This window comes from Lotus japonicus, chromosome 4 (assembly GCF_012489685.1).
Source record: "Lotus japonicus ecotype B-129 chromosome 4, LjGifu_v1.2".
Lineage (NCBI taxonomy): Eukaryota > Viridiplantae > Streptophyta > Magnoliopsida > Fabales > Fabaceae > Lotus > Lotus japonicus.
The window spans coordinates 79976662-79998437 of record NC_080044.1 but is presented as its reverse complement, the minus strand read 5'-3'; the positions used below and the strand labels follow the sequence as shown (position 1 = coordinate 79998437).

The 21776-nt window shown below is 37.3% G+C and overlaps 5 protein-coding genes across 5 annotated transcripts; all 5 read left to right on the top strand.

The window, feature by feature from the left end:
• The first annotated feature begins 905 nt into the window (after positions 1-905).
• Positions 906-5048, top strand: LOC130713437 (uncharacterized). The gene is made up of 4 exons (XM_057563204.1): positions 906-1954; positions 2133-2961; positions 3075-3210; positions 3388-5048. Exons 1-4 carry the CDS (start codon positions 906-908, stop codon positions 5046-5048), a joined length of 3675 nt encoding a protein of 1224 aa, XP_057419187.1.
• Positions 5049-6170: 1122 nt separating this feature from the next.
• LOC130713436 (serpin-ZX-like) lies at positions 6171-6770 on the top strand. Its single transcript, XM_057563203.1, has one exon. The coding sequence runs from the start codon at positions 6171-6173 to the stop codon at positions 6768-6770; it is 600 nt and encodes a 199-aa protein (XP_057419186.1).
• Positions 6771-11462: 4692 nt separating this feature from the next.
• LOC130713435 (serpin-ZX-like) lies at positions 11463-12765 on the top strand. Its single transcript, XM_057563202.1, has 2 exons — positions 11463-11861; positions 11953-12765. Exons 1-2 carry the CDS (start codon positions 11463-11465, stop codon positions 12763-12765), a joined length of 1212 nt encoding a protein of 403 aa, XP_057419185.1.
• A 1471-nt stretch (positions 12766-14236) lies between these two features.
• Positions 14237-17054, top strand: LOC130715722 (serine racemase). Its single transcript, XM_057565841.1, has 7 exons — positions 14237-14327; positions 14667-14852; positions 14962-15048; positions 15138-15368; positions 15972-16045; positions 16149-16335; positions 16643-17054. The coding sequence occupies exons 2-7, from the start codon at positions 14677-14679 to the stop codon at positions 16893-16895; spliced, it is 1008 nt and encodes a 335-aa protein (XP_057421824.1). The 5' UTR covers positions 14237-14327; positions 14667-14676; the 3' UTR covers positions 16896-17054.
• Positions 17055-17669: 615 nt separating this feature from the next.
• On the top strand, positions 17670-19907 carry LOC130716221 (actin-depolymerizing factor 7-like). Its single transcript, XM_057566423.1, has 3 exons — positions 17670-17826; positions 18589-18848; positions 19367-19907. Exons 1-3 carry the CDS (start codon positions 17824-17826, stop codon positions 19515-19517), a joined length of 414 nt encoding a protein of 137 aa, XP_057422406.1. The 5' UTR covers positions 17670-17823; the 3' UTR covers positions 19518-19907.
• The last annotated feature ends 1869 nt before the right edge of the window (positions 19908-21776 follow it).

The window sequence follows — 21776 nt, the reverse complement described above, 5'->3', positions numbered from 1 at the left end:
TCCAAGCAAGATCGGGACTCAGTCCTGTTCTCGGGTCCCTGGACATTCAACCGCTTTGCTGTTGTGTTGGAGGTGCTGGACATCAAGATCCATCCCTCGCAGGTGCCTCTGGTACGGATTCCTTTCTGGATTCATGTGTACAACTTGCCTTATGTCTGCTGGACTGAACCGGTGGCAAGGGCCTTGGGTAATGCGTTCGCGGGCTACATCACCTGGGATAGGAAAGGTAACAGGAAACTGGGAGCTTTCTTCAGGCTGAAAGTTTGGGTGGATATCACCATTCCTTTACGTAGAGGCCAAGCTTTGGCGATGGGCGAAGGAAACCAGATTGAGGTGTACTTCTGTTATGAGAAGCTTAATAATCACTGTTACAAGTGTGGTTTTATGGACCACGTTGATAAAGATTGTGAGCTGCCTGATCTTCAAGAGGGCGCTGAGTTGCCATATGCAGGGTTACGGGTTGAAGAGGATGAGGGGGAGACAGAGATGGTGGCTCGGGAAAGGGAGGCCTTTGACTCCCGTCGTCCCCCGGAGAAGAATGACGATGACTTGGGTGATTATGACCTCGATGAGGATGACCAAGAGCTGGTCTATGAGGACGTAGCAGTGGATGAACTAGCGGACCTGGAGGTCAACAATGGTGGAGGTTCCACCTTCATGAAGGATGCCAGGAAAGATAGGGGTCGTGACTCGGTTCCAGGCTACAAACAGAATGGGAAACGAACCAGTCAGCAGCGAGAGAGAAGGGAGCCTCGAGGTGACACAAGAGACCAGAAAAAACGGCCGGGATCTTCCTCTTCTGCTCCAGCACTTTCGGGAACGGGGGCAACCCCACCTTTGAAGAAACTTAATATCGATGATGGATTGGGATTGGCGGAGACTGTTGAGCAGTCCCGCCTACCTCAATGAGACTCTTAGCTTGGAACTGTCGTGGGCTTGGGAACCCAGGGACAGTTCATGTGTTGAAGGGGCTCATCGCCTCACAAGGTCCCGATGTGGTGTTTATTTCAGAAACAAAAAAATCTTCTCAGGAGATGTGCTCTATGAGGCGCTCTCTTGGGCTTTCTAATTTATTTCCTTTAGATTGTGCAGGTACTGGGAGATCTAGAGCTGGCGGGTTGTGCCTGTTGTGGAATGATGAGGTTGAGGTGGATATCGTTCATGCCTCGCCAAATCACATCCTCTGTATGGTCACTCACCCCTTATCTCAAGATCCGATGCAGGTGTTAGGTATTTATGGGTTTCCGGATGAGCAGAACAAGCACCGTACTTGGGAGATGATTGATAGATTTAAACCTCATAACCCGGCAACCCCTTGGGTCTGCTTGGGTGATTTTAATGATATTTTGAGTCCTGATGACAAGCGTGGTGGAGGACAGGTTGATATTTTACGCCTTCAAAATAATAACCAAACTCTTTCTGCTTGTGGTCTTGTTGATGCAGGTTTCAATGGTTTCCGGTTTACTTGGTCAAATAAACGGCAGGAGCCACATACTATTCAGGAGCGGTTGGATTATGCCTTAGTCAATGAGGGGTGGCGTAAACTTTGGCCGGTGGTGGAAGTCTCTCATTTGGCTCGCCACAAGTCAGATCACAATCCGATTTTGATGGCTTGCTACCCTCACCCCCGGGGGGAAAAGCAGCGAAGAATTCACAGGTTCAGGTTCGAGGAAGTTTGGTTAGACAAAGTGGAGGATTGTACAGCAATTGTGACAGTGGCGTGGTCGGCTGTGGATGCGGGAATTGGTCAAAAGATAGCTGATTTGGGGTCAGCGCTGGATAGTTGGGGCCGAGAGATCTTTGGAGACATCCCAAAAAAAGTGGCCATGAGGAGAGATAGGCTTCAAGCTTTACAAAGTATGGATCAATCTGAACGGGTGCTTGAGGAAGCTAGGGAGATTGAGCGCGAGCTTGATACCCTCCTAGAGCAGGAAGAGGTTGTTTGGGCTCAAAGGTCGAGGGCCAATTGGTTGAAGCATGGGGATAGAAACACACGATTCTTTCACCAAAAAGCTTCACAGCGGAAAAAGAGGAATCAGATTTGATCAGATAGCGGATGATAGGGGAACAAGATGGATTGATGATAATAATATTTCCAGGGTGTTAACTAACTATTTTGTTGATCTTTTCAGTTCATCTAATCCGGTGGACATTCAGGAGGCCACTAGGCTCGTTGAAGGGCGGGTATCGCCGGTGATGCTGAATATCCTGAATGCGCCTTTTACAAGGGAAGATGTAGAGGAGGCTCTTTTCCAAATGCATCCCAATAAAGCGCCAGGAATTGATGGGCTCCCAGCTCTGTTCTATCAGAAATTTTGGCATATTGTGGGTGATGATGTGGTTAATTTTTGCCTTCAGGTCCTGAGTGGACAGATGTCCCCTGGTATGATAAATCAAACTTTAATTGTGTTAATCCCAAAAGTTAAGAAGCCATTGCATGCTAATCAGTTTAGGCCGATTAGTTTGTGTAATGTTTTATTCAAAATTATAACGAAGGTTATTGCAAATAGGCTTAAGCTTGTTCTGCCTGATATTATTTGTGGACCTCAGAGTGCCTTTGTGCCAGGTCGACTAATTACTGACAATGCATTAATTGCGTATGAATGCTTTCATTTTATGAAGAAAAAATGTTCTGGCCGTAATGGCCATATGGCTTTAAAACTTGATATGTCGAAAGCCTATGATAGGGTCGAATGGCCATTCCTTTGCAGTGTGTTGGTGCATATGGGCTTCCCAGCTAATTGGGTTAAGCTGATCATGGAATGCGTAACTACGGTTCGGTTCCAAGTCATGCTTAATGGGAATCCCCAAATGCCTTTTGATCCAGGGAGAGGGCTCCGACAAGGGGACCCCCTCTCCCCGTATTTATTTATTTTATGTGGTGAGGTGTTTTCAGCCCTTATTCAAAGGGAATTGGTTGGTTCTTCTCTTTCTGGCATTAAAATTGCCCGTTCTGCGCCTGTAATTTACATCTCCTTTTTGCAGATGACAGTATTATTTTTGCGAAAGCAACCTTGGAGGAAGCAAACTGTATAAAGCAGATCCTAGCTTCCTATGAAAAGGTATCTGGGCAGGTCATCAACTTTGACAAGTCGATGCTATCTTGCAGCCGAAATGTGCCTAGTCCCCGCTTCGATGAGCTCAAAAGGCTTTTGGGTGTAAAGGCGGTAGATAGCTATGATAAGTATTTGGGTCTTCCAACCATTATCGGTAAGTCGAAGACACAAATATTTACTTTTGTTAAAGAAAGGGTTTGGAAAAAATTAAAGGGGTGGAAAGAAACAACTCTTTCCCGTGTTGGTAGGGAGGTCTTGATCAAAGCTGTTGCTCAGGCAATACCGTCATATATTATGTCATGTTTTATGTTGCCTGATGGTTTATGTGCAGATATAGAGCGTATGATTAGCAAGTTCTATTGGAGTGGGGATGCATCTCGCAGAAGCATCCACTGGCTAAAGTGGGATACACTTTGCAGGCCCAAATATGATGGAGGTGTGGGGTTTAGAGATTTCAAGGCTTTCAACACAGCTCTTGTAGGCAAAAACTGGTGGAGACTCTATAGGAGCCCGGAGTCGCTCCTTGGCAGATTATTTAAAGCAGTTTATTACCCTAATGGTTCTATTTGTGCAGCCAAGAAAGGAAGTCGCCCAAGCTATGCTTGGTCGAGTATCTTCTGTACGCGATGGGTATTTGAGGAAGGAGCTAGGTGGAAGGTGGGTGATGGTCAGAGTATTGATATTTGGCGTGACAAATGGGTTCCAAATGACGCACCCCTTATTCACAGGGAGGATCTTGCTCAGAGTGCAAACTTGGGATGTGTTTCTCAACTGTTTATTCCAGGTCAGCGTGCTTGGGATAAAGATTTGGTAGAGATGGTCTTTTGGCCTCCTACGACCAAGGCCATTCTTCAAATCCCCTTATCATTGGCTGGTGGTGATGAATTATTTTGGCTAGGTTCAACAGATGGTCTTTATACTACTAAGCAGGGATACATGTTCATTCGTGAGAGGAAGATAGCACGTACAACTTCTTCTTCCCTGGTGCAGGCCCATTCATCCTTTTGGAAAAAATTGTGGAAGGTGCCAGCGTTGCCTAGGTGCTTGGAACTGGTATGGAGGGCGGTGAAAGGTATTCTCCCGGTACGGAAGCTGCTGCGTGGTCGAGGAATTGATATAGAGGAGGCGTGCCCATTCTGTAATGACGCTGCTGAATCTATCGACCATGTCTTATTATCTTGTCCCATAGTGGCTCGGTGGTGGTTTGTTATTATGCGAGGGTTACGGATTCCAGAAGGCAGCTCGGTTTGTGGCTTTATGCAGCATGTTTTTCAGTTAGATGACCCATCCATAGCTGCGGATTGTGTCGTCTTCTTGTCGGTGCTGTGGGAGGCCCGTAATAGATGCGTTTTTCAGGGACAGGTACCTCAGCTCCAGGACTTGATGGCTCGGACGAGTTTGCTCACAGCTCCCCCCCGTGGGTCCCCAACAACGGTACCGCGTGCTCTTCCAGACGCGTGGAGCAGACCAAGTGGAGATGAAGTGAAGATAAATTGTGATGGGTCGTGGGTGAAGGATAAACCAGCTGGTTTGGGATGTGTTGCTCGGAATGCTCAAGGTCTGGTCATGGCTGCTGCAACGGCCTTCCCGGTGGAAGCTCCATCTCCGTTGGTGGCTGAGGCGCTAGCTTTCAGGTGGTGTCTTTCTTTGGCATCTGATTTGTTCTTCCAAAATATTGTGGTGGAGACTGATTGTTTACAGCTCTATGATGCTTGGTACAAATCTATGCATGGAGCTTCCTATTTAATTTCTATCCTCAAAGATTGTAAGGATTTAGTTTCTTCTTTCCGTCGTTTTCGTTTAATGTTTGTCCGTCGATCCGGCAATACTGTAGCTAATCACTTAGCTAAGAACTCCTCACAGTATCCCAACTGCGTTTGGATTGAGGAGGTTCCCCCGGATTGTGTTGGTTTAATTGCTTCTGATGTAACATCTTCTATGACGGCTTATTTTTTCAATAAAGTTTTCCATGTTCAAAAAAAAAAACTCTAACTTCGATATAAGATTCATTTTATTTTAACACTAAGGAGTACCCTCAATAAGGATGTTATTATAATTTCGCCGTAAAAAAAATACCTTTGGAAATTTCTCTGGTGAAGGAGTTCCATATGTTTTTACCGTAACAACTCAATTATTCATAAAAAAAAACTCAATTATTTTCATGAAATGAAAATAAAATCTCTTATGATAATGAAGAAATACTCGGTCTTAATATTGCAATCAAAATAATTTAAATTTGGCTTTTAATCACACTATGATATCACGAAAGTAAAGTATTATTATAAAGCTTCTCTCTTAAATTAGTATTATATATCAGTTCCGAATGATAGCTCAAGTGGTAAGAGATATGAAACATGTAGGTTGGGCGTGGGAAGTCCATCGATCAATCCCTAGAGGCTACAAATTATCTTTCCAATTTACCAAAAAAATTTAAATTATATTCCGGATTCATTCTAAACTGCTAAAGATTTATAATAACTGATGGACATATAAATTATGATGAGAAAGAAACGCTAAAGATGAGATCTAAAATTCATTTTCGGATAGTTTAAGTTTAAATTTGAAGATTTGATCACAAAATTAAGCAAAAGAAACATCAAGTTGATCCTTTGCCTTCAATAGACCTCGCATTTGGTTTCGACGCCACATCCAAGATCGAGTTCTTCCTCATATACTTGTATGTTAACACCTTGACCCATAGTTTATCTGTCCCTTGTACGTAGGGCAGTTTACCCAACAGGGCAGTGTTTGAAATTCTAGCATCCCTAGCTAACACCAATACCTCCACGTTGTTTAGAAAGCAACAACGTCTCCCACTTCAAGAGGTGCCAACCTCGATGTCCAGGTTTACGAGACCAAATAAATGAGCGGGTTAACCTATTCAAGTCAAGGTGCTCATTATATCACCCGGGAGATGTTTAAGCAGTTTCCCCTTCCACGAGAAACCAGATAGTTGAAATGGGCATTTGAGGAACCTGATGTTTTTTAAATAAATGGAGTTGTTATCAAATAAATATTGTATAAATTTTAATAGCTTTGAAAGTATTTCTTTACATAAAAAAAAAATAATTTAATTTCCACCTCCTTAATGGCACCTCAGTCAAGATTCCTTCCATGGGAAGCAAAAAGAAAGAGCATCTTATTAGCGTATTTGATGGTTTCAAAGTCCTCGGCCTTCCTCATAAACAAGGTAGAGATAAAATGCATGGGTTCACCATGTATATTTTTCTTCCGGATGCAAAAGATGGACTTTTAGCAATAATTGAAAAGTTGGCTCCAGAATCTAGTTTCTTGAGTGATAAGTTTCCTCAACAAGAAGTAAGAGTACGTCGATTCGCTATTCCAAAATTCAAGATTTCTTTTACATTTGAAGCTTCTAATGTTATGAAGGAGTTGAGAGTGGTTACGCCTTTCTCTCAACGAGATGCATATTTTACAAAAATGGTGGAGGAGGTGAACTCTCCTTTGGATAAATTATACGTGGAAAGCATATTTCACAAAGCTTTCATTGAGGTAAATGAAGAAAAAACTGAAGCTTCAGCGAGCACCCTTATCCGGGTAATGAGAGGTGGTACTAGTGCAGTTTTGACAGGTATAGACTTTGTAGCTGATCATCCTTTCCTCTTCTTCATCCGAGAAGATTTCAGTGGAACAATTCTTTTTGTGGGGCAAGTGCTTGATCCTCTTGATGGAACAACCGATTGTGAAAGTTAGCAATTTCAATACTATCTGATGGTATTTTGTGATTAAGTCTGTTCATGATTTTCTTTACTAAGCTTTAATGAACTAGTTCTGTTTAATTTTATAAGTTGTGTAGTGTTTCAAGTTGATCTTATAAAGCTACTGATTTGATTGAACCAATCTTGTTTAGCGCCAGCTCTATAGTGTTTTGCTCATTAATACATTTTTTATGTGTTTGTGTTACTATTGTCCTAAATAGAAGTTTCTCTTTATTTCCTATTCAATATATATATATATATATATATATATATATATATTCCTTTTACATAAATATCAGACAAAATTGGAATGGGCTAACAAAAATGTTCATTGGCTAAAAGTTAGTAAATCCTAGTATCAAACTCAAACAAATCAACAATAATAATTCACAGTTCCTACTTAAATTGCTAACAAAACAATGAATCAGATGAGAACAATAAAAAAGGTTAAAACAGGACTTCATTTACATATGATCAATCATTTATCACTGTAATATTGAATGAAATTGAACTTATTAGAATTCTATGAAGCCTACTTTGGCAAATTTGTAAGGATTTCAGGGAGCATTGTAATTAGATTGCAAGAAACATGGAACATTTTCATCAAAAGCCTAAGAATCGAGCTCCAATCTTCACTTCTGAGCAATAAAACTGCAGTGTTTTATAAAACTCTCGCACTTCCCAAGAATATAACTTCACACCGCGTTCCCCTGCTGCTTTAAATCTTTGATACAATTGCTCATTTGTTATCTCTTTTGTTTCTTGTTGTTTCAATATCTTTTTCATGATTCCAAAGTAGAAGTCTCCATCCTTAGTGCCTCCAAACTCATCACATGCGGTGTAAACAATGACTTCTCCCCTTCTCTCACTTGATTCTTTGGCCTCTTTGAAAAAATAACCTCCTAAACAAGTACTAACAAAAACTGTCAAGGTTGCTCCTAAAGGGACCCTTTCAATAATGTCTGAGCAAAATTTCTCTGCAATGAAAATAAAAGACATATTGTTAGGGTATAATTATATATTATTCTTCATCTAACCCATATTAAAGAAATGCACATTACTTGTCATAATGTTATAATCTGGGGAGGTGACCATTGCCGGTTTATTTGAATCTCCGGCAATGTAGGCATGACAGGCAATATAGAGAAACAAGACATTTGCTGCACCCTCATTTTGAAGTAGCCATTCCAGTTGTCTAGTGATCTCATCTTTTGTCGGCTCTGCATAGTCTTCCTCCAAGTCACAAAGGATCTTCACATCTTCTTCCGCGAAATCAAAATTATTCATTAAAATCTCTGTCAAACTTAAGCATTCCGCTCTGCAATATTGTAGCATTATGTCTTCGACATCCGGATAATTCATTCCCAGTAAAAGTGCTTTTTTCCTTGGGGTTGCTGTCCCTGAGCTTTCAGCATTGTTGGTCCTGCGGTGAAATCCTTGGTCATCATCATTAGGTGAAGTGTGCCATGTATCTGTGATGGCAATCTTGGAACCCTGTTTTTAACAAACACCATAATTAGTTACCAAAATTCTGGTTCATTTTGCAAGCCTCTTAAAAATTTAAGCATGCACAAATGCTATAAAAAATGAGAGGCACCTTTTAGCAAACTTTGCTGTGGTTTAAGAACATTCAGAAATTTTCATTGATTTCAACATCAAATCGATTCTTGCAAAAAATTACCCGGAATTTGAGTCTATTGGGCTTCAAAATAGCCAAGCCAATGTCACAAACACGAGGCTTCAAAATTTCGTCCAGTAGAATATTGGCAGCCTTCAAATTGCAGTGGGCGACAGCAGAAGAGAAAGTGGAGTTCAGGTAGCTGTGAATGTATAATTTATTCATATGTCACACATTTAAGAGTTGAAACAGCAAATAGAAAATGAAAAATTAGAGTAGTAACATGAGACGTACTCAAGAACTTGAGCAACACCTAAAGACATTTTGAGTTGGAGTCCCCCCAATAAAGCTTTGTATGCAGCACTGTGTAGTGCAATGCCTAGTGTAGCATTGAAAGGTTGGATTTCCAGGTTCTCATTTAATGCAGTAGAAAAGACCTCTGTCACCATTAAAAATAGAGAGGAAAGAAAAAACAGTAATTAAAGATGGAAATGACTTTACAGAACTAGAACATGGATCAGACTGTAAAAATGGAGTGAAAGAAAGGACATGAGGGTGAGATGTGAAATGTATTTTAGCAGGATACATGCTTAGGGGCATAGTTAATTTTATATCACACCCCTTAAACGTATTAATTTATTACTCCTACTAAGCACCCCTGAAGTCTTAGCTGAGTTGTAAAGAAGAAATATCTCAGTGCATATGTATTTATTATTTATTTGATCATTGAATCAGCATATGAAATGAATTACCTTCGGCTGCAGTTACATGATGAAACAACAATGAATTATAGTTGCCTTGGAAACTCCTCAGTCTTTGTAATTTGTTCAAATAAATTGCCATGAAGACAGTAAACCCTGTTGCCAATAATGCTCCTCCACCAACCATAAAAGCTATCCTTCCACGACCCGTAGGGTACTTCTTGTGTTTTCTTACTTTGTTAGGAACAAAGTTCTCATCACCATTTGCCTGAGTTGTGGGTGGAGAGTTGCTCAATTGATAGAACTTATTCCCTTGAATCCTATATCAAGTAGAATGTGAAAATATTCATTATATCATCTCCGTGTAAGAAAAATAGGTGACCAAAACTGAAAATGTTCTCGAAGAATGCCACTAAACAGATTTTGTTGGATGTTCCTGATAAAATAGACAAATTAGCAAATACTAGTATTGTAAATGTAAAAACTGTTTTGAGTTAACCTACAAATCTATGATCTTATATAGGAAAAGTGTCTGAGCAAAAAATGGAATACAAATCTAGGGTGTGAGAAATTAGTAGCTTACAATCTACTAAGATTTGACAAGGAACCAAATGAACTTGAAAGATCTCCAGTGAAATTATAGTATGAAAGGTCCCTGATGAAAGTAAATCATCCTTGGCTAGTTGACATTAAGAAACAAAGTAATCAAAACAACTACATATTTTACCTGAGCCTGGCTTTCTCACACTCGATCAATTTGTCATTCTATAGTTCAGTCTAAGTGCTTAATTTCAGCTAATCCTAACGCAATTTTTTTTTTTTCAAAGCATCAACCTTTCTCTGGTGCTTTTCAAGTCTCAACTATCACATATATTTGAACAAAAGCCATCTAGCTTTTGGTCTATTTTTATTTCTAGTAGTTTATATGATTTATCCATACTACATTTTGTCAATTATCAAAATTGTCAAGTTTTAATTTGGCTTCATGTAAGTCAATTATCAAATGCATTCAGAGATGCTAAGGTTTGAACAAAATTAGTGTATGTAGATTCTAACAAAACACTGAATAAAATTACAATTCCTCAGTCGTTTCAATTGCACATCATACACATCAATCAAACAGCCACTTATGACTTATTATAATAAATCCAAAACTCATTTCAATTCCTAAACAGGGAAATGCTTCTGCATGCCAAAAATAGATGTGACTGATAAAACTCGTTTGCCATATTTAATTTCAGAACAAAAATAGGAATTGAAAGAAATGAAAAATTCCATCCGATAATTGTACTCACTGTTGCTTGAAGATCTGTAGATTGTGAGGCAAGCTTCCTTGAATTTTTCTGCATGAACACAGATCAAGACAAGTAATCAACGGATTGATGAATTAATTTAATGGCATAAAATCTGAAATCTAAAATGTGCATCGATGATTCATTACATGTCTGTAACTGATGATTCTGCCCAAGATTCCACACAAGAATCGGTACCATTGCATTTGCATCCTAAAAAGAGAAATCAAACACTTAGTGAATCTTGAAATTAAGTTGAAACTGAATTGATTGAAAGAAATTCGAAAGTACCGTGTGTAATCTCGAAGAGAAGCCAGAGCAAGATGAAGTGCATAGCGTAGTTGGAAGCCATATCTCGTTTTCTTGACTCAGTGCAGAGTTGAAGAACGCAGCATGTTTGTTACGTGATGAATATAATGGTCTTTTAGCGGGAGATATATAGCTGATGCGGAAATGACACTACGCACCCTCGCTTCTTAATGGAAACCGGACCGGACCAGACCAGTCGGTTTGACCCGGTTCATACACAAAAGTGAAACAATGAAAAGATTTTCTCATAATTTAAATAAGTTTTCAGGAAAATGTTTTATCTTTTTAGTATACTAAATTACTCTGTGGTGAAAGGTCTTCCAAAGAAGAACTTCATTCGCATAAAATTATTTTATTTTATTAATGAAATTGGTAATGAGACACAAAACTGACCAGATGATTTTGATCACTCTCCAAGAGTTTTTACTTTTTATGAATAACAATCACTTTTAACCTTTCTGATTGCTTATATAAAAAAATAAAAAATAAAAAAATAACTTCTAAGATTGACACCCCCGTTAAGTAAAAAATAAAGATCTTAGTTTAAGTTTAAATTTTAAGATTTGATCAAAATTCAAATAACATAATCTCGTTTGTTGTATTTCAATATTTGATTTGTGTGATTTTGTTACTATAGAAGTAATTAAAACAGATATCTATCTGAATTTGAATTTTTTTTTAATTTAATGCTTAAAAACGTGTATTATGAGACGCCCTATAAGTATTGTAAGTATCTCTCTCTCATTCAGAAATCACAACAAACAACAATGGACCTCAAAGAATCAATGAGGTGCCAAGAAGATGTTGCACTCAGCATCACAAAACACTTATTCTCAAAAGAAGATTATCAACAGAAGAATCTCATCTTTTCACCCTTGTCTCTCCATGCGGTTCTTAGCGTCATGGCTGCTGGTTCAGACGGAAACACACTCAATGAGCTTCTTTCCTTCCTCCGATTTGACTCCATCGACCATCTCACCACCTTCTTCTCTCAGGTCATCTCCCCTGTGTTGTTCTCCAACGACGCTGCTGATGCTTCTTCAAATCATCTGTGTTTTGCCAATGGAATGTGGATTGATGATTCGCTTTCCCTTTCCCATTCTTTTAAACAACTTGTTGCCACTCATTACAACGCCACTCTAGCTTCGGTTGATTTTAAGACCAAGGTACTATCTATCACTTTTTTATCAACATCTTAATTTTTTGTAATTGATCAACATATCGTAAATTGATTCTGATTTTGTTGTGGTTTTAAAGGGTGATCAAGTGCACCATGAAGTAAATTCGTGGGTGGAAAAGGAGACGAATGGCCTTATCACACAGCTTCTTCCTCCCAGGACTGTAAGCAACTTAACCAGGCTTATATTTGCAAATGCACTACCCTTCAAGGGTGAGTGGAAACATAAGTTTGAGGCTAAACCAATCAAATATAATTTCTACCTCCTTAATGGCACCTCAGTCAAGATCGCATCCATGGGAAGCAAAAAGAAAGAGCATCTTATCAGCGTATTCGATGGTTTCAAAGTCCTCGGCCTTCCTTATAAACAAGGTAGAGATAAAATGCATGGGTTCACCATGTATATTTTTCTTCCGGATGCAAAAGATGGACTTTTTTCAATAATTGAAAAATTGGCTTCAGAATCTAGTTTCTTGAATGATAAGTTTCCTCAACAAGAAGTAAGAGTACGTCGATTCGTTATTCCAAAATTCAAGATTTCTTTTACAATTGAAGCTTCTGATGTGCTGAAGGAGATGGGAGTGGTTTCACCTTTCTCTCAACGAGATGCAGGTTTTACAAAAATGGTGGAGGAGGTGAACTCTCCTTTGGATAAATTATACGTGGAAAGCATGATTCACAAAGCTTTCATTGAGGTAAATGACGAAAAAACTGAAGCTTCAGCGAGCACCCTTATCCGGGCAAGGGCAATGAGAGGTGGTACTAGTGCAGCTTTGACAGGCATAGACTTTGTAGCTGATCATCCTTTCCTCTTCTTGATCCGAGAAGATTTCAGTGGAACAATTCTCTTTGTGGGGCAAGTGCTCGATCCTCTTGATGGAACAACCAATTAGGTGAAAGTTAGCAATTTCAATACTATCTGATGGTATTTTGTGCTTAAGTCTGTTCATGATTTTCTTTACTATGCTTTAATGAAATAGTTCTGTTTAATTTTATAAGTTGTGTAGTGTTTCAAGTTGATCTTGTATAGCTATTGATTTGATTGAACCAATCTTGTTTAGCGCCAGCTCTATAGTGTTTTGCTCATTCATACATTTTTTGTGTTTGTGTTACCTATTGTACCAAATAGAAGTTAATTTCTCGGATCAGGTATAAGACTAGATAGAATGGAATTGATTTTGATAAGAATGGGGATGATACTCCCCATTACTAGATTGATTCCATTCACTCATCTAAACACATATACTAGTTAGGCAGTTATAGTCATTGTTTATCGACCAACCAAAACTGTTGAGATTTAAATAACTAACTTGATAATTTCTTTTAACTTATTGTGCGTGTATGTTCAATTAATCAACTAGTGACTGATAAGGAAACATATCGAGATACAAAAATGGGGATTGAGAAAGCTGAGAGCACTAAGAGATTAAGCACAACGGTTTGAATGTTAAAATTTACAACGTGTCTTCATGGTGCCATGGTGGTGCACGGCTCTTTTGTTGCACATGTGATGCTTCTATCCAAAACTTAAAGGATACACATTCGTCTTGGTTTAGGATTCAGTTCTCTATATGCTAATAATTACATACTGCAGATTTCTGTCTGTTTTCAGAAATGCATAATGTCCTTTACAGAGCTAAAAAGAAATTCCAACAGGCGCGTTCAAGGGTAGCTAAAACTAGGACTGAGCCTAGCAACAAGATAGGGGCATTCAAAGATGTGAAAGCCATGCCTTCATCTTTTTTGCCAACAAAGTCATAACCTTTTCTTTCAATAAACTCGAGCCTTTGGTTTGGGGCTCGAGCTTTTGAATATGTATTTGGATTTCTGTTTAACTCTAGCTTCTCCATTGGTGTGTTGGGATGCACTTTCTTGATTATGTGGGAAACTAAACCAGATCCACTCTTGGCCCGAATCGTTGCACCTCTTCATGCATGTTTGAAGACACGGGAAAGTCATGGTGGATAGTTATAAAAGCTAAGGGAATTTGACTATGTCCACTGTGAATTTGACTTCACTGAGGTTTTTGACCGTGTATCCAAAGATTATACTCAACTTTATAAAAAATAATCTAATCATAAAATTGAATTTTTCAGCTCTAAATAATGGAATACATAAACCCTTGTGCAAGTGGATTAAATAATCTAAAAAATAAACTTCAACAAAATTTACCAACATGGGGTTTTTTGCGACGGAAAATTAATCCGTCACAAAGGTCCTTGGCTTGATGAATAATTAGCGACGGAATTTTAAGAGGAAAACTCCGTCGCAAATGCATCACAGATTTACAAACAATTGCGGTCAACGTATGATGGAATAAAAACACCGAAAAGATAACTACTACATATATTTATTTTTATATATATAAAAGTTGGTAAAATCGATCATTTGAAAGTGAGGAGGATAGCCACCACCAGCCAAAGCTGCAGCGTGCATTTCCATTCCAACCCAAGTAGTAAGTTCCCTTCTATTTATTTGTGTACCTTCTTTGATTTCAATTTGAGAAATCTTGTTTACTCCAAACCTGTTATTCATTTTATTCCAATTCATTATAAACCAATCTTTTTCTATTGACTTGCTGGGTGGCATTTGATATCTGTAAGGAAGAGGTTAATTTTAGTACAAATTCTAATTCTAACTAAGCCCTTAGCTTGTTATATATAGCATTTCCTATCCTGTTATCTATAGTAACTTACAACTTCTTGTAATTTAATTTCGAGAAGTGATATCGCATAATAATCATAGGATAAGGGCATAACTAATTTTTTTTTATCTGTCTTCATTCACTTCCAAGACCTACTTAGATGGAAGAGGATAGCCAAATAACAAAGGGAAAGTATGCTGCTGATATTTCCTCCATTAAGGAAGCCCATGATCGAATAAAATCGCAGGTTCTAATAACTCCAGTTCTCTCCTCCGCCTCTCTGAATGCTATATCAGGAAGGCAGCTGTACTTAAAGTGTGAATGTTTCCAAAAAGGGTGAGAAATGAATTTGCCATGAATTGTTACTTTTCATTTTTTTATTGGTGTACTTTACATTCCATCACACTCTTGTAATACACTTCCTTCTGTATTCTATGGCTTTCAGTGGAGCTTTTAAATTTAGAGGTGCCTGCAATGCTGTTTTCTCTCTCAACGACGAAGATGCTTCCAAAGGGGTTATTACACACAGCAGGTATGCTATGTGAAGTAATTCTAGAAGTTTGTTGTTTTAATCAGATTCTGTAAATTTGAAGCTCTCCTGATTGTGTCCTACAAAACCAGTGGAAACCATGCTGCAGCGTTGGCTTTGGCAGCAAAACTACGCGGTATCCCTGCATATATAGTTATTCCAAAAAATGCTCCAACTTGCAAAGTTGAGAATGTAAAGCGGTACGGTGGTCAGGTTATCTGGTCTGATGCCTCTATGCAATCAAGGGAGGATACTGCAAAGAAAGTGTTGCAAGAAACTGGTGCTATCCTTATACATCCATATAATGATGGACGCATATTGAGGTCCAATGTTGAATACTTTATCATTGTTTAATTTGTTTCTGACTTAAATGCCCTGTCATTAAACAGTTTTAGGGGATGATAATCATTTGGTAGACTCATTCTTTTCATAGCAATTTTACCAATCAGATCATGTAGTGTATAAGTGGTGCTTGAAGCTTACCAATCATACCATGTAGTTGTTCTTCTTATTCTTCTAACTGATTGCTGAAGTGCAAGATTTATGACACTTCAAACTCAAAAACATGACATATAACATAGGCATATTGTTAGATTTGATCCCTAGCTATAATAGATAGTAATGATAGCCTAGTAGTTATGGTGATTTAAGAGCTAAAAACGAATTTGCTTTATGTATTGGTTATTTTATTGTTACATACTTATGCTCTGCAAGACCTTTCATATGGTCGTTTGCGCATAAAAGTATAAAAGCTCGTAAGCTATTAATAAAACACTTGTAACAGTTTATACAGAAGTTTGTAATTTCCTCTCTTCACTTTAAGTCTGTTGCTTGCTTTTTCTGCATTTAATCTATTTTCTTAACACATACTATAGGAATTGGTGACTTGCACACAGTTGCACTGACACATGTGATTGTTCTTGCAGTGGCCAGGGTACCATATCATTGGAGTTTCTGGAACAAGTCCCACATATCGATACGCTAGTGGTACCTATAAGTGGTTTGTTCACCTTTTTCTGTCAAGCTGTGTCAGCCAAAATGTTCAAAAGAGTGCATTTGTTTCAGTATCGGCTTCTTGATTTTCCAACAAATGAAAACTGCAGGTGGTGGTTTGATATCAGGAGTAGCATTGGCTGCCAAGTCCATCAACCCGGCTATTCGGATTTTGGCTGCTGAACCTAAAGGGGCTGATGATGCAGCACAATCTAAGGCAGCTGGGAGGATAATAACATTGCCTGAGACCAATACTATAGCTGATGGGCTCAGAGCATTTCTTGGAGATTTCACATGGTAAAAACAAATCTTTAGTAATCAAGATTATGAACTAAAAATAAAGTTGCTGCTCTCCCTTTTGTTCTCTTGGTTTTGTTATACTGTGTTAATGAATACATACTTTCTTTTTTCCCTTTTTATCATTCCCTTGTTCAACAAAATCTGGTTTTTTTTCGAGTACAACGACGTCAGGTGATCCACGTAGCCGACCTCATTTACTGGATAAGACTTTTGTTGTTGTTGTTTAACATTCCCTTGTCTCATTGATTTTTACGCATCTGTTAATTTGTTGAATTTTCTTACACGCCATGTCATAATGGAGCAGGCCTGTGGTCCGAGATCTTGTTGAGGACATAATAACTGTAGACGACAGTGAAATCATAAAAGCCATGAAACTGTGTTTTGAAATTCTTAAGGTTGTTGTGGAACCAAGTGGAGCAATTGGCCTTGCTGCTGTTCTATCCGATACCTTCCAGAAAAATCCTGCATGGAAGGATTGCAACCATATTGGAATTGTAGTTTCAGGAGGCAATGTTGATCTGGCCGTGCTTTGGGATTCTTTTAACAAAGCAAAATGACTTTTGTTTTTGCTTATGTGAACCTTCATTGCTTGGATATGTAAGTGTTATTCCATTGCTGATGTAATAATTTTATGTGGTTGAGGTTATTTCAATGCTAGTTATTAACTTGTTGGATTAAAGTTCTTATTTGTGAAGAATCATATAAACAATTTTTCATCGACAAGGTGTTGGTCTAATGGTAAGCAAACTAGACTTCTGTAAGGGTGATGACACAAGTTCGAACCCCGTAAAAATCATTTGTTGGGACTTGGGAGTGTCACACTTTCCGAATGGGAAACTCATCAAAGACTATATAAACAATTCTTGTCATTAAATAATAAAGCTGATAATAAACATAGATTGGATATCCCTTACAGTCAACTAATCTTATGTACACACTTAATAGAGTATTTTTATTCAAAATGTTATTCTTCAATTGGATAAGACATTTTTTTCCATTTACTTGGAATCAAATCATTTATAATTGAAAATTAATTGAATTTGAATTTTCAATTAAAAAATAGAAATATTGGGTTGATTAATTAATGACAATATATATCAAGGAAATATGAATTTGGAGGTAAAAAATGTATATATAAGTAAATGTTACAATGATTCTACTTGTATGGACTACTTTATATAATGGTATACAGATAAATATAGATGGATAAAAAAAGAAAGAAATTAAAGTGGAAGCCTAAAATAAACTTGTGGATTCTGCATCCATTAATTTCTCCCTGAAGTTCTAATCTTAAACCATTATCTTAGTCTTGTCAAAGTTCCACCTCTCATGATCCAAAAAACAAGGATCTTCATTCCTTATTTCTTGTCCTTAGTTGTCATTGAGCCTATTCTATTGCTCCTCCCATTTTTCATTCTCTATTGCTCCCCCTTGCTTTCCTTTTCATTCACATTTCACAGGGCGCTTCTTTCTCATTCTGACAAAATGGTATGCTCTCCCTCCTCCCTTCTTTCTGTATTTTTCTGCCAAAATTGCTGTTGCTGTATTGTTTTAACCTTGAAAACAAGAACTCTGTCATTACTTTTGAAAAAACTAGACCATTTACATTTGTATGCAACATGTGTAAATGAACATCATTCCATCTGCTTAATATTTCACATCTCATAAATTATTATGAAATTCAACATCCTGAGATCTTAAACTCAAAATTAGATCAAATTAGGAGATGATAACCATTCCAATAATCCAATCCATTCATTAAGTACACACCCTTCCTAAAATGATTATCAAAAGGTGATACCAAGCCATTCCGAATTTTCTCACATTTATAGTATGTTTGGGTATGTGGCGGCACAAATTCCAAAACTCTAGTTACAATTTGTTGTTGGTTCCACGTTTGAGAGCCTTAGAATCAATTCTCATTGATCAGAATCACCTTCAGGTGGATATATAAATGTCGGGCAATCGGTATATAGAATTGATTTTAGTCCCAAAACCAATTCTGCGAGAAGCGATTAGAGGTTTCCACCACATAACTAAACACACTATTAGAGGTTGTATGGCCCTTCAAAATCAACATATTCTTCTAGCACTTGTCTAGCCAGTACATTAAAAACAACTTTTTTTCAATCTTATCCTGATGAAGAATACATAACAATCACTATAAGTGAAAATTGCATACCATAGCTCAACAATTTTATCGGTTTAAGGATTGAAACCTTGAGTTGATAACATGAAATTTTGAGGCAGGCAAATGCAGCGTCCGGAATGGCTGTGCATGATGATTGCAAACTGAGGTTTCAGGAGCTTAAATCAAAGAGGAGCTACCGGTTCATTGTGTTCAAAATTGAAGAACAGCAAGTGGTGGTTGACAAATTAGGGCAACCCTCTGATAGTTATGATGACTTCATGGCCAGTTTCCCAGATAATGAGTGTCGTTATGCCGTCTATGATTTTGATTTCATAACAGATGAGAATTGCCAGAAAAGCAAGATCTTCTTCTTTGCATGGTAACTAATTTACATACATGATTGCACCTCATCAATTGTTTTATGCAGGTTCATGCAAATTTAACATTTTTTAATAGCATGTTTGGATCAACTTATTTTTCCTCAAAATCAATCCCGCTGTTCAAAAGGTAGCTTCTCCATAGAATTGATTTTGATGTCAAAATCAATGGTAGAATGATTTCCAAACATGTATGAAGACTGCAAGGCCAATCGGTCTTGAAGTCTCTATGATACCATCTCACCAAAGTCAATTCAAGCACATTATGAGGCATAAAAGCTAACAAATGTGATGGGTTGGATTGGGCAAACACCCGTCTACATTCACCCAACATTTTTCCAAACACATAAACGTGTTGGACACATGATGATACGTAAATGATTTTATATTATATTTCTAACATGTCTGTTCACGCAAGAGCCAATCAAGTGATACCGTCTCATGAACCAACTATCATAACTTAATTTTTTTGGTGAAGACAGATGCATGGCTTTACATTGTATTACTAACATATGTGCAGGTCACCAGATATCTCAAGGGTGAGGATGAAGATGGTGTATGCAAGTTCCAAGGACAGATTCAAGAGAGAATTGGATGGCATCCAAGTTGAACTGCAAGCAACTGATCCAAGTGAAATGAGCTTGGACATTGTGAAAGGGCGAGCCCTCTAAGCCACTCTTCTTGATTAATTTCTATAACTGTGTGGCAGCTTTGGGAGCCATCGTGTTTTTGCCTATTATATTGGATTCAACAAAGACTGATCCAAAATGACATGCATGTCATTCTTCCTTGTACTCTATCCTTGTCTAGCTTTCTAGTGATGATCTTGGGTTCTTGGTTTGTTTGAAGAGTCATGTCAAGATTAGCATCTATATTGTAGGCTGATCCTCTGCCAAGTTACAAATCTGACTGATTGGTTTTTCACTTGAGGGTGGATTTTGTGTAATAGAAGCTACTGAAAGAATGATGACATTGATGTATGTCTAATGTCTCAACCATTTTTTATATCTCTTTTTTGGAAGAACATTGGTACAGAATGATACATGGATAATTCTAGTTGATACACATTTCCTTTGAATCTGTGTTATCTCTTATTGTCAGGTGGCAGAATTAGATTTTAAGTGTACTTAAAATAAAGTAAGACCAACTATTCTTATATAATGAAAACTAAATATATGGTTGTTAAGTGTAGGGGTACAGTGTTGTGGGATGGGTTGAGTTTCACTTTCATCCTACCCTAAATATTGTTTACATCAGATTTTAAACTTGAATTTCTCATACTTTCTTATGGTTCATATTTCTCATACTTTCTTTCTAAGTAAGCCATGTTCAAGTTGGCATTGCCCACTTGAAATAGACGTTTAAATCATGAAATTAGGGATGAGTTATGGTTGAGTGCAGTTTTAACTTCCATGAAAGTAATATAAGCTTTTTCAAAAATATTGCATACCAAGTGTTAGTAGAAATTACACAAGAAAAGGGGATTTGATAGTGTGTAAAATTCATGACTAAATCATTTCAAAAATTGTCACTCAACTCAAGTACTCCTATTCCTCATCCATGGTTACATGAGTCACATCAATTGTGAGCTTGTGATCTGTGTAACATACTAAGTTCCCATTCATGAAAAATTGATCTTAATTCAAGTAAGAATTCTTACTATTTCATTTGATTACCCAGTGTGAAAAAGATGCTAAGCAAGAGTCAATGAATCAATTAGGTCGAGCCATCATGTGTATTTTGGAAAATCTAACAATTCTTTAAACTCTTAGAAATTTAGGACGCCTCGAGTCAGTCTTAGAAGTAACATGGAGGGTTAAGCAGGATCAATCACCATCTTATCATATATTTGGATGTAGTGTTTTTAAGAGTGGACACTTTTAACACAAAAATTAAAATCAGGACTTTTAACCATTGCAATCATTGGGTATTTAAAATATTGTAATTAAGTTTTATCCTTTATTTTTCTTGTACATAAAATGTATTCAATTTTATGACCATCGTTCAACACAAAACAAGTTTATTAAAAAAAACACACAGCAAATTTTTAAATCCTACTGAAATATTAGAATTTAATGATCTTCTCTCACATGATAATTATTTCCTATTGAATTTAATGTTTATGCACCATATTTTTTCAAAAAAAAATGCACCATAATTTTTTTTTACACGGAGATTCATTTGTTTTCTAACACATCAGAAAATAAAACTTTATTTTTATTTTAAATTTGAATAACAAAGGAATTTAATCCTGTGGTATAGAATAGTTGGATATCAGTTCATATAATTTTTTTTAATTCCTAAAATATTCTCAAAGACGTCGAACATGCACAATTATATTAAGCGAATGTCTAATAAATCATTATTCATACGCACAATCTAAGAATCGATCATCAATCAATCGTGCATCCAAACTAAAAAAAACAGAATTTTAACATATTAGCTTAAACATATATCCATAGCTAAACGAAAATCCAAATGCATATGAATTTTTGGAAAAAAAACAAAACATTTGTTTGAAACATAATAATTTAATTAAGGTAGGTGCAAGTTCTTCAAGGTAGAAGGAAAAGAGACAGGTTCAGATCAAAGCTGAGTGTTATGGTGGTGAACGCATCATCATTTCAAGTCTGAGATCCTTAGAGCAACTCCAACCCCAAAATTCTTATATGGTTTCTTAACACACTATTCAGCACTATTCCTGTGGGCCCTGTCTGCCACATCAGACTTAAGAAACTCCTAAGAAACTGAAGCAGATTTTGCTCCAACCCATGGTTTCTTAAATTACTATTTGAAGGGTCCCACCCGTGTCCCACCATACAACATAAATTAATAATATTTATTTTCACTCAATTTAGATTTAAAATTTAATACTAAATCAATACTTCAACTTAAAAATAATTTAATTAAAATTAATACGAATTTAATTT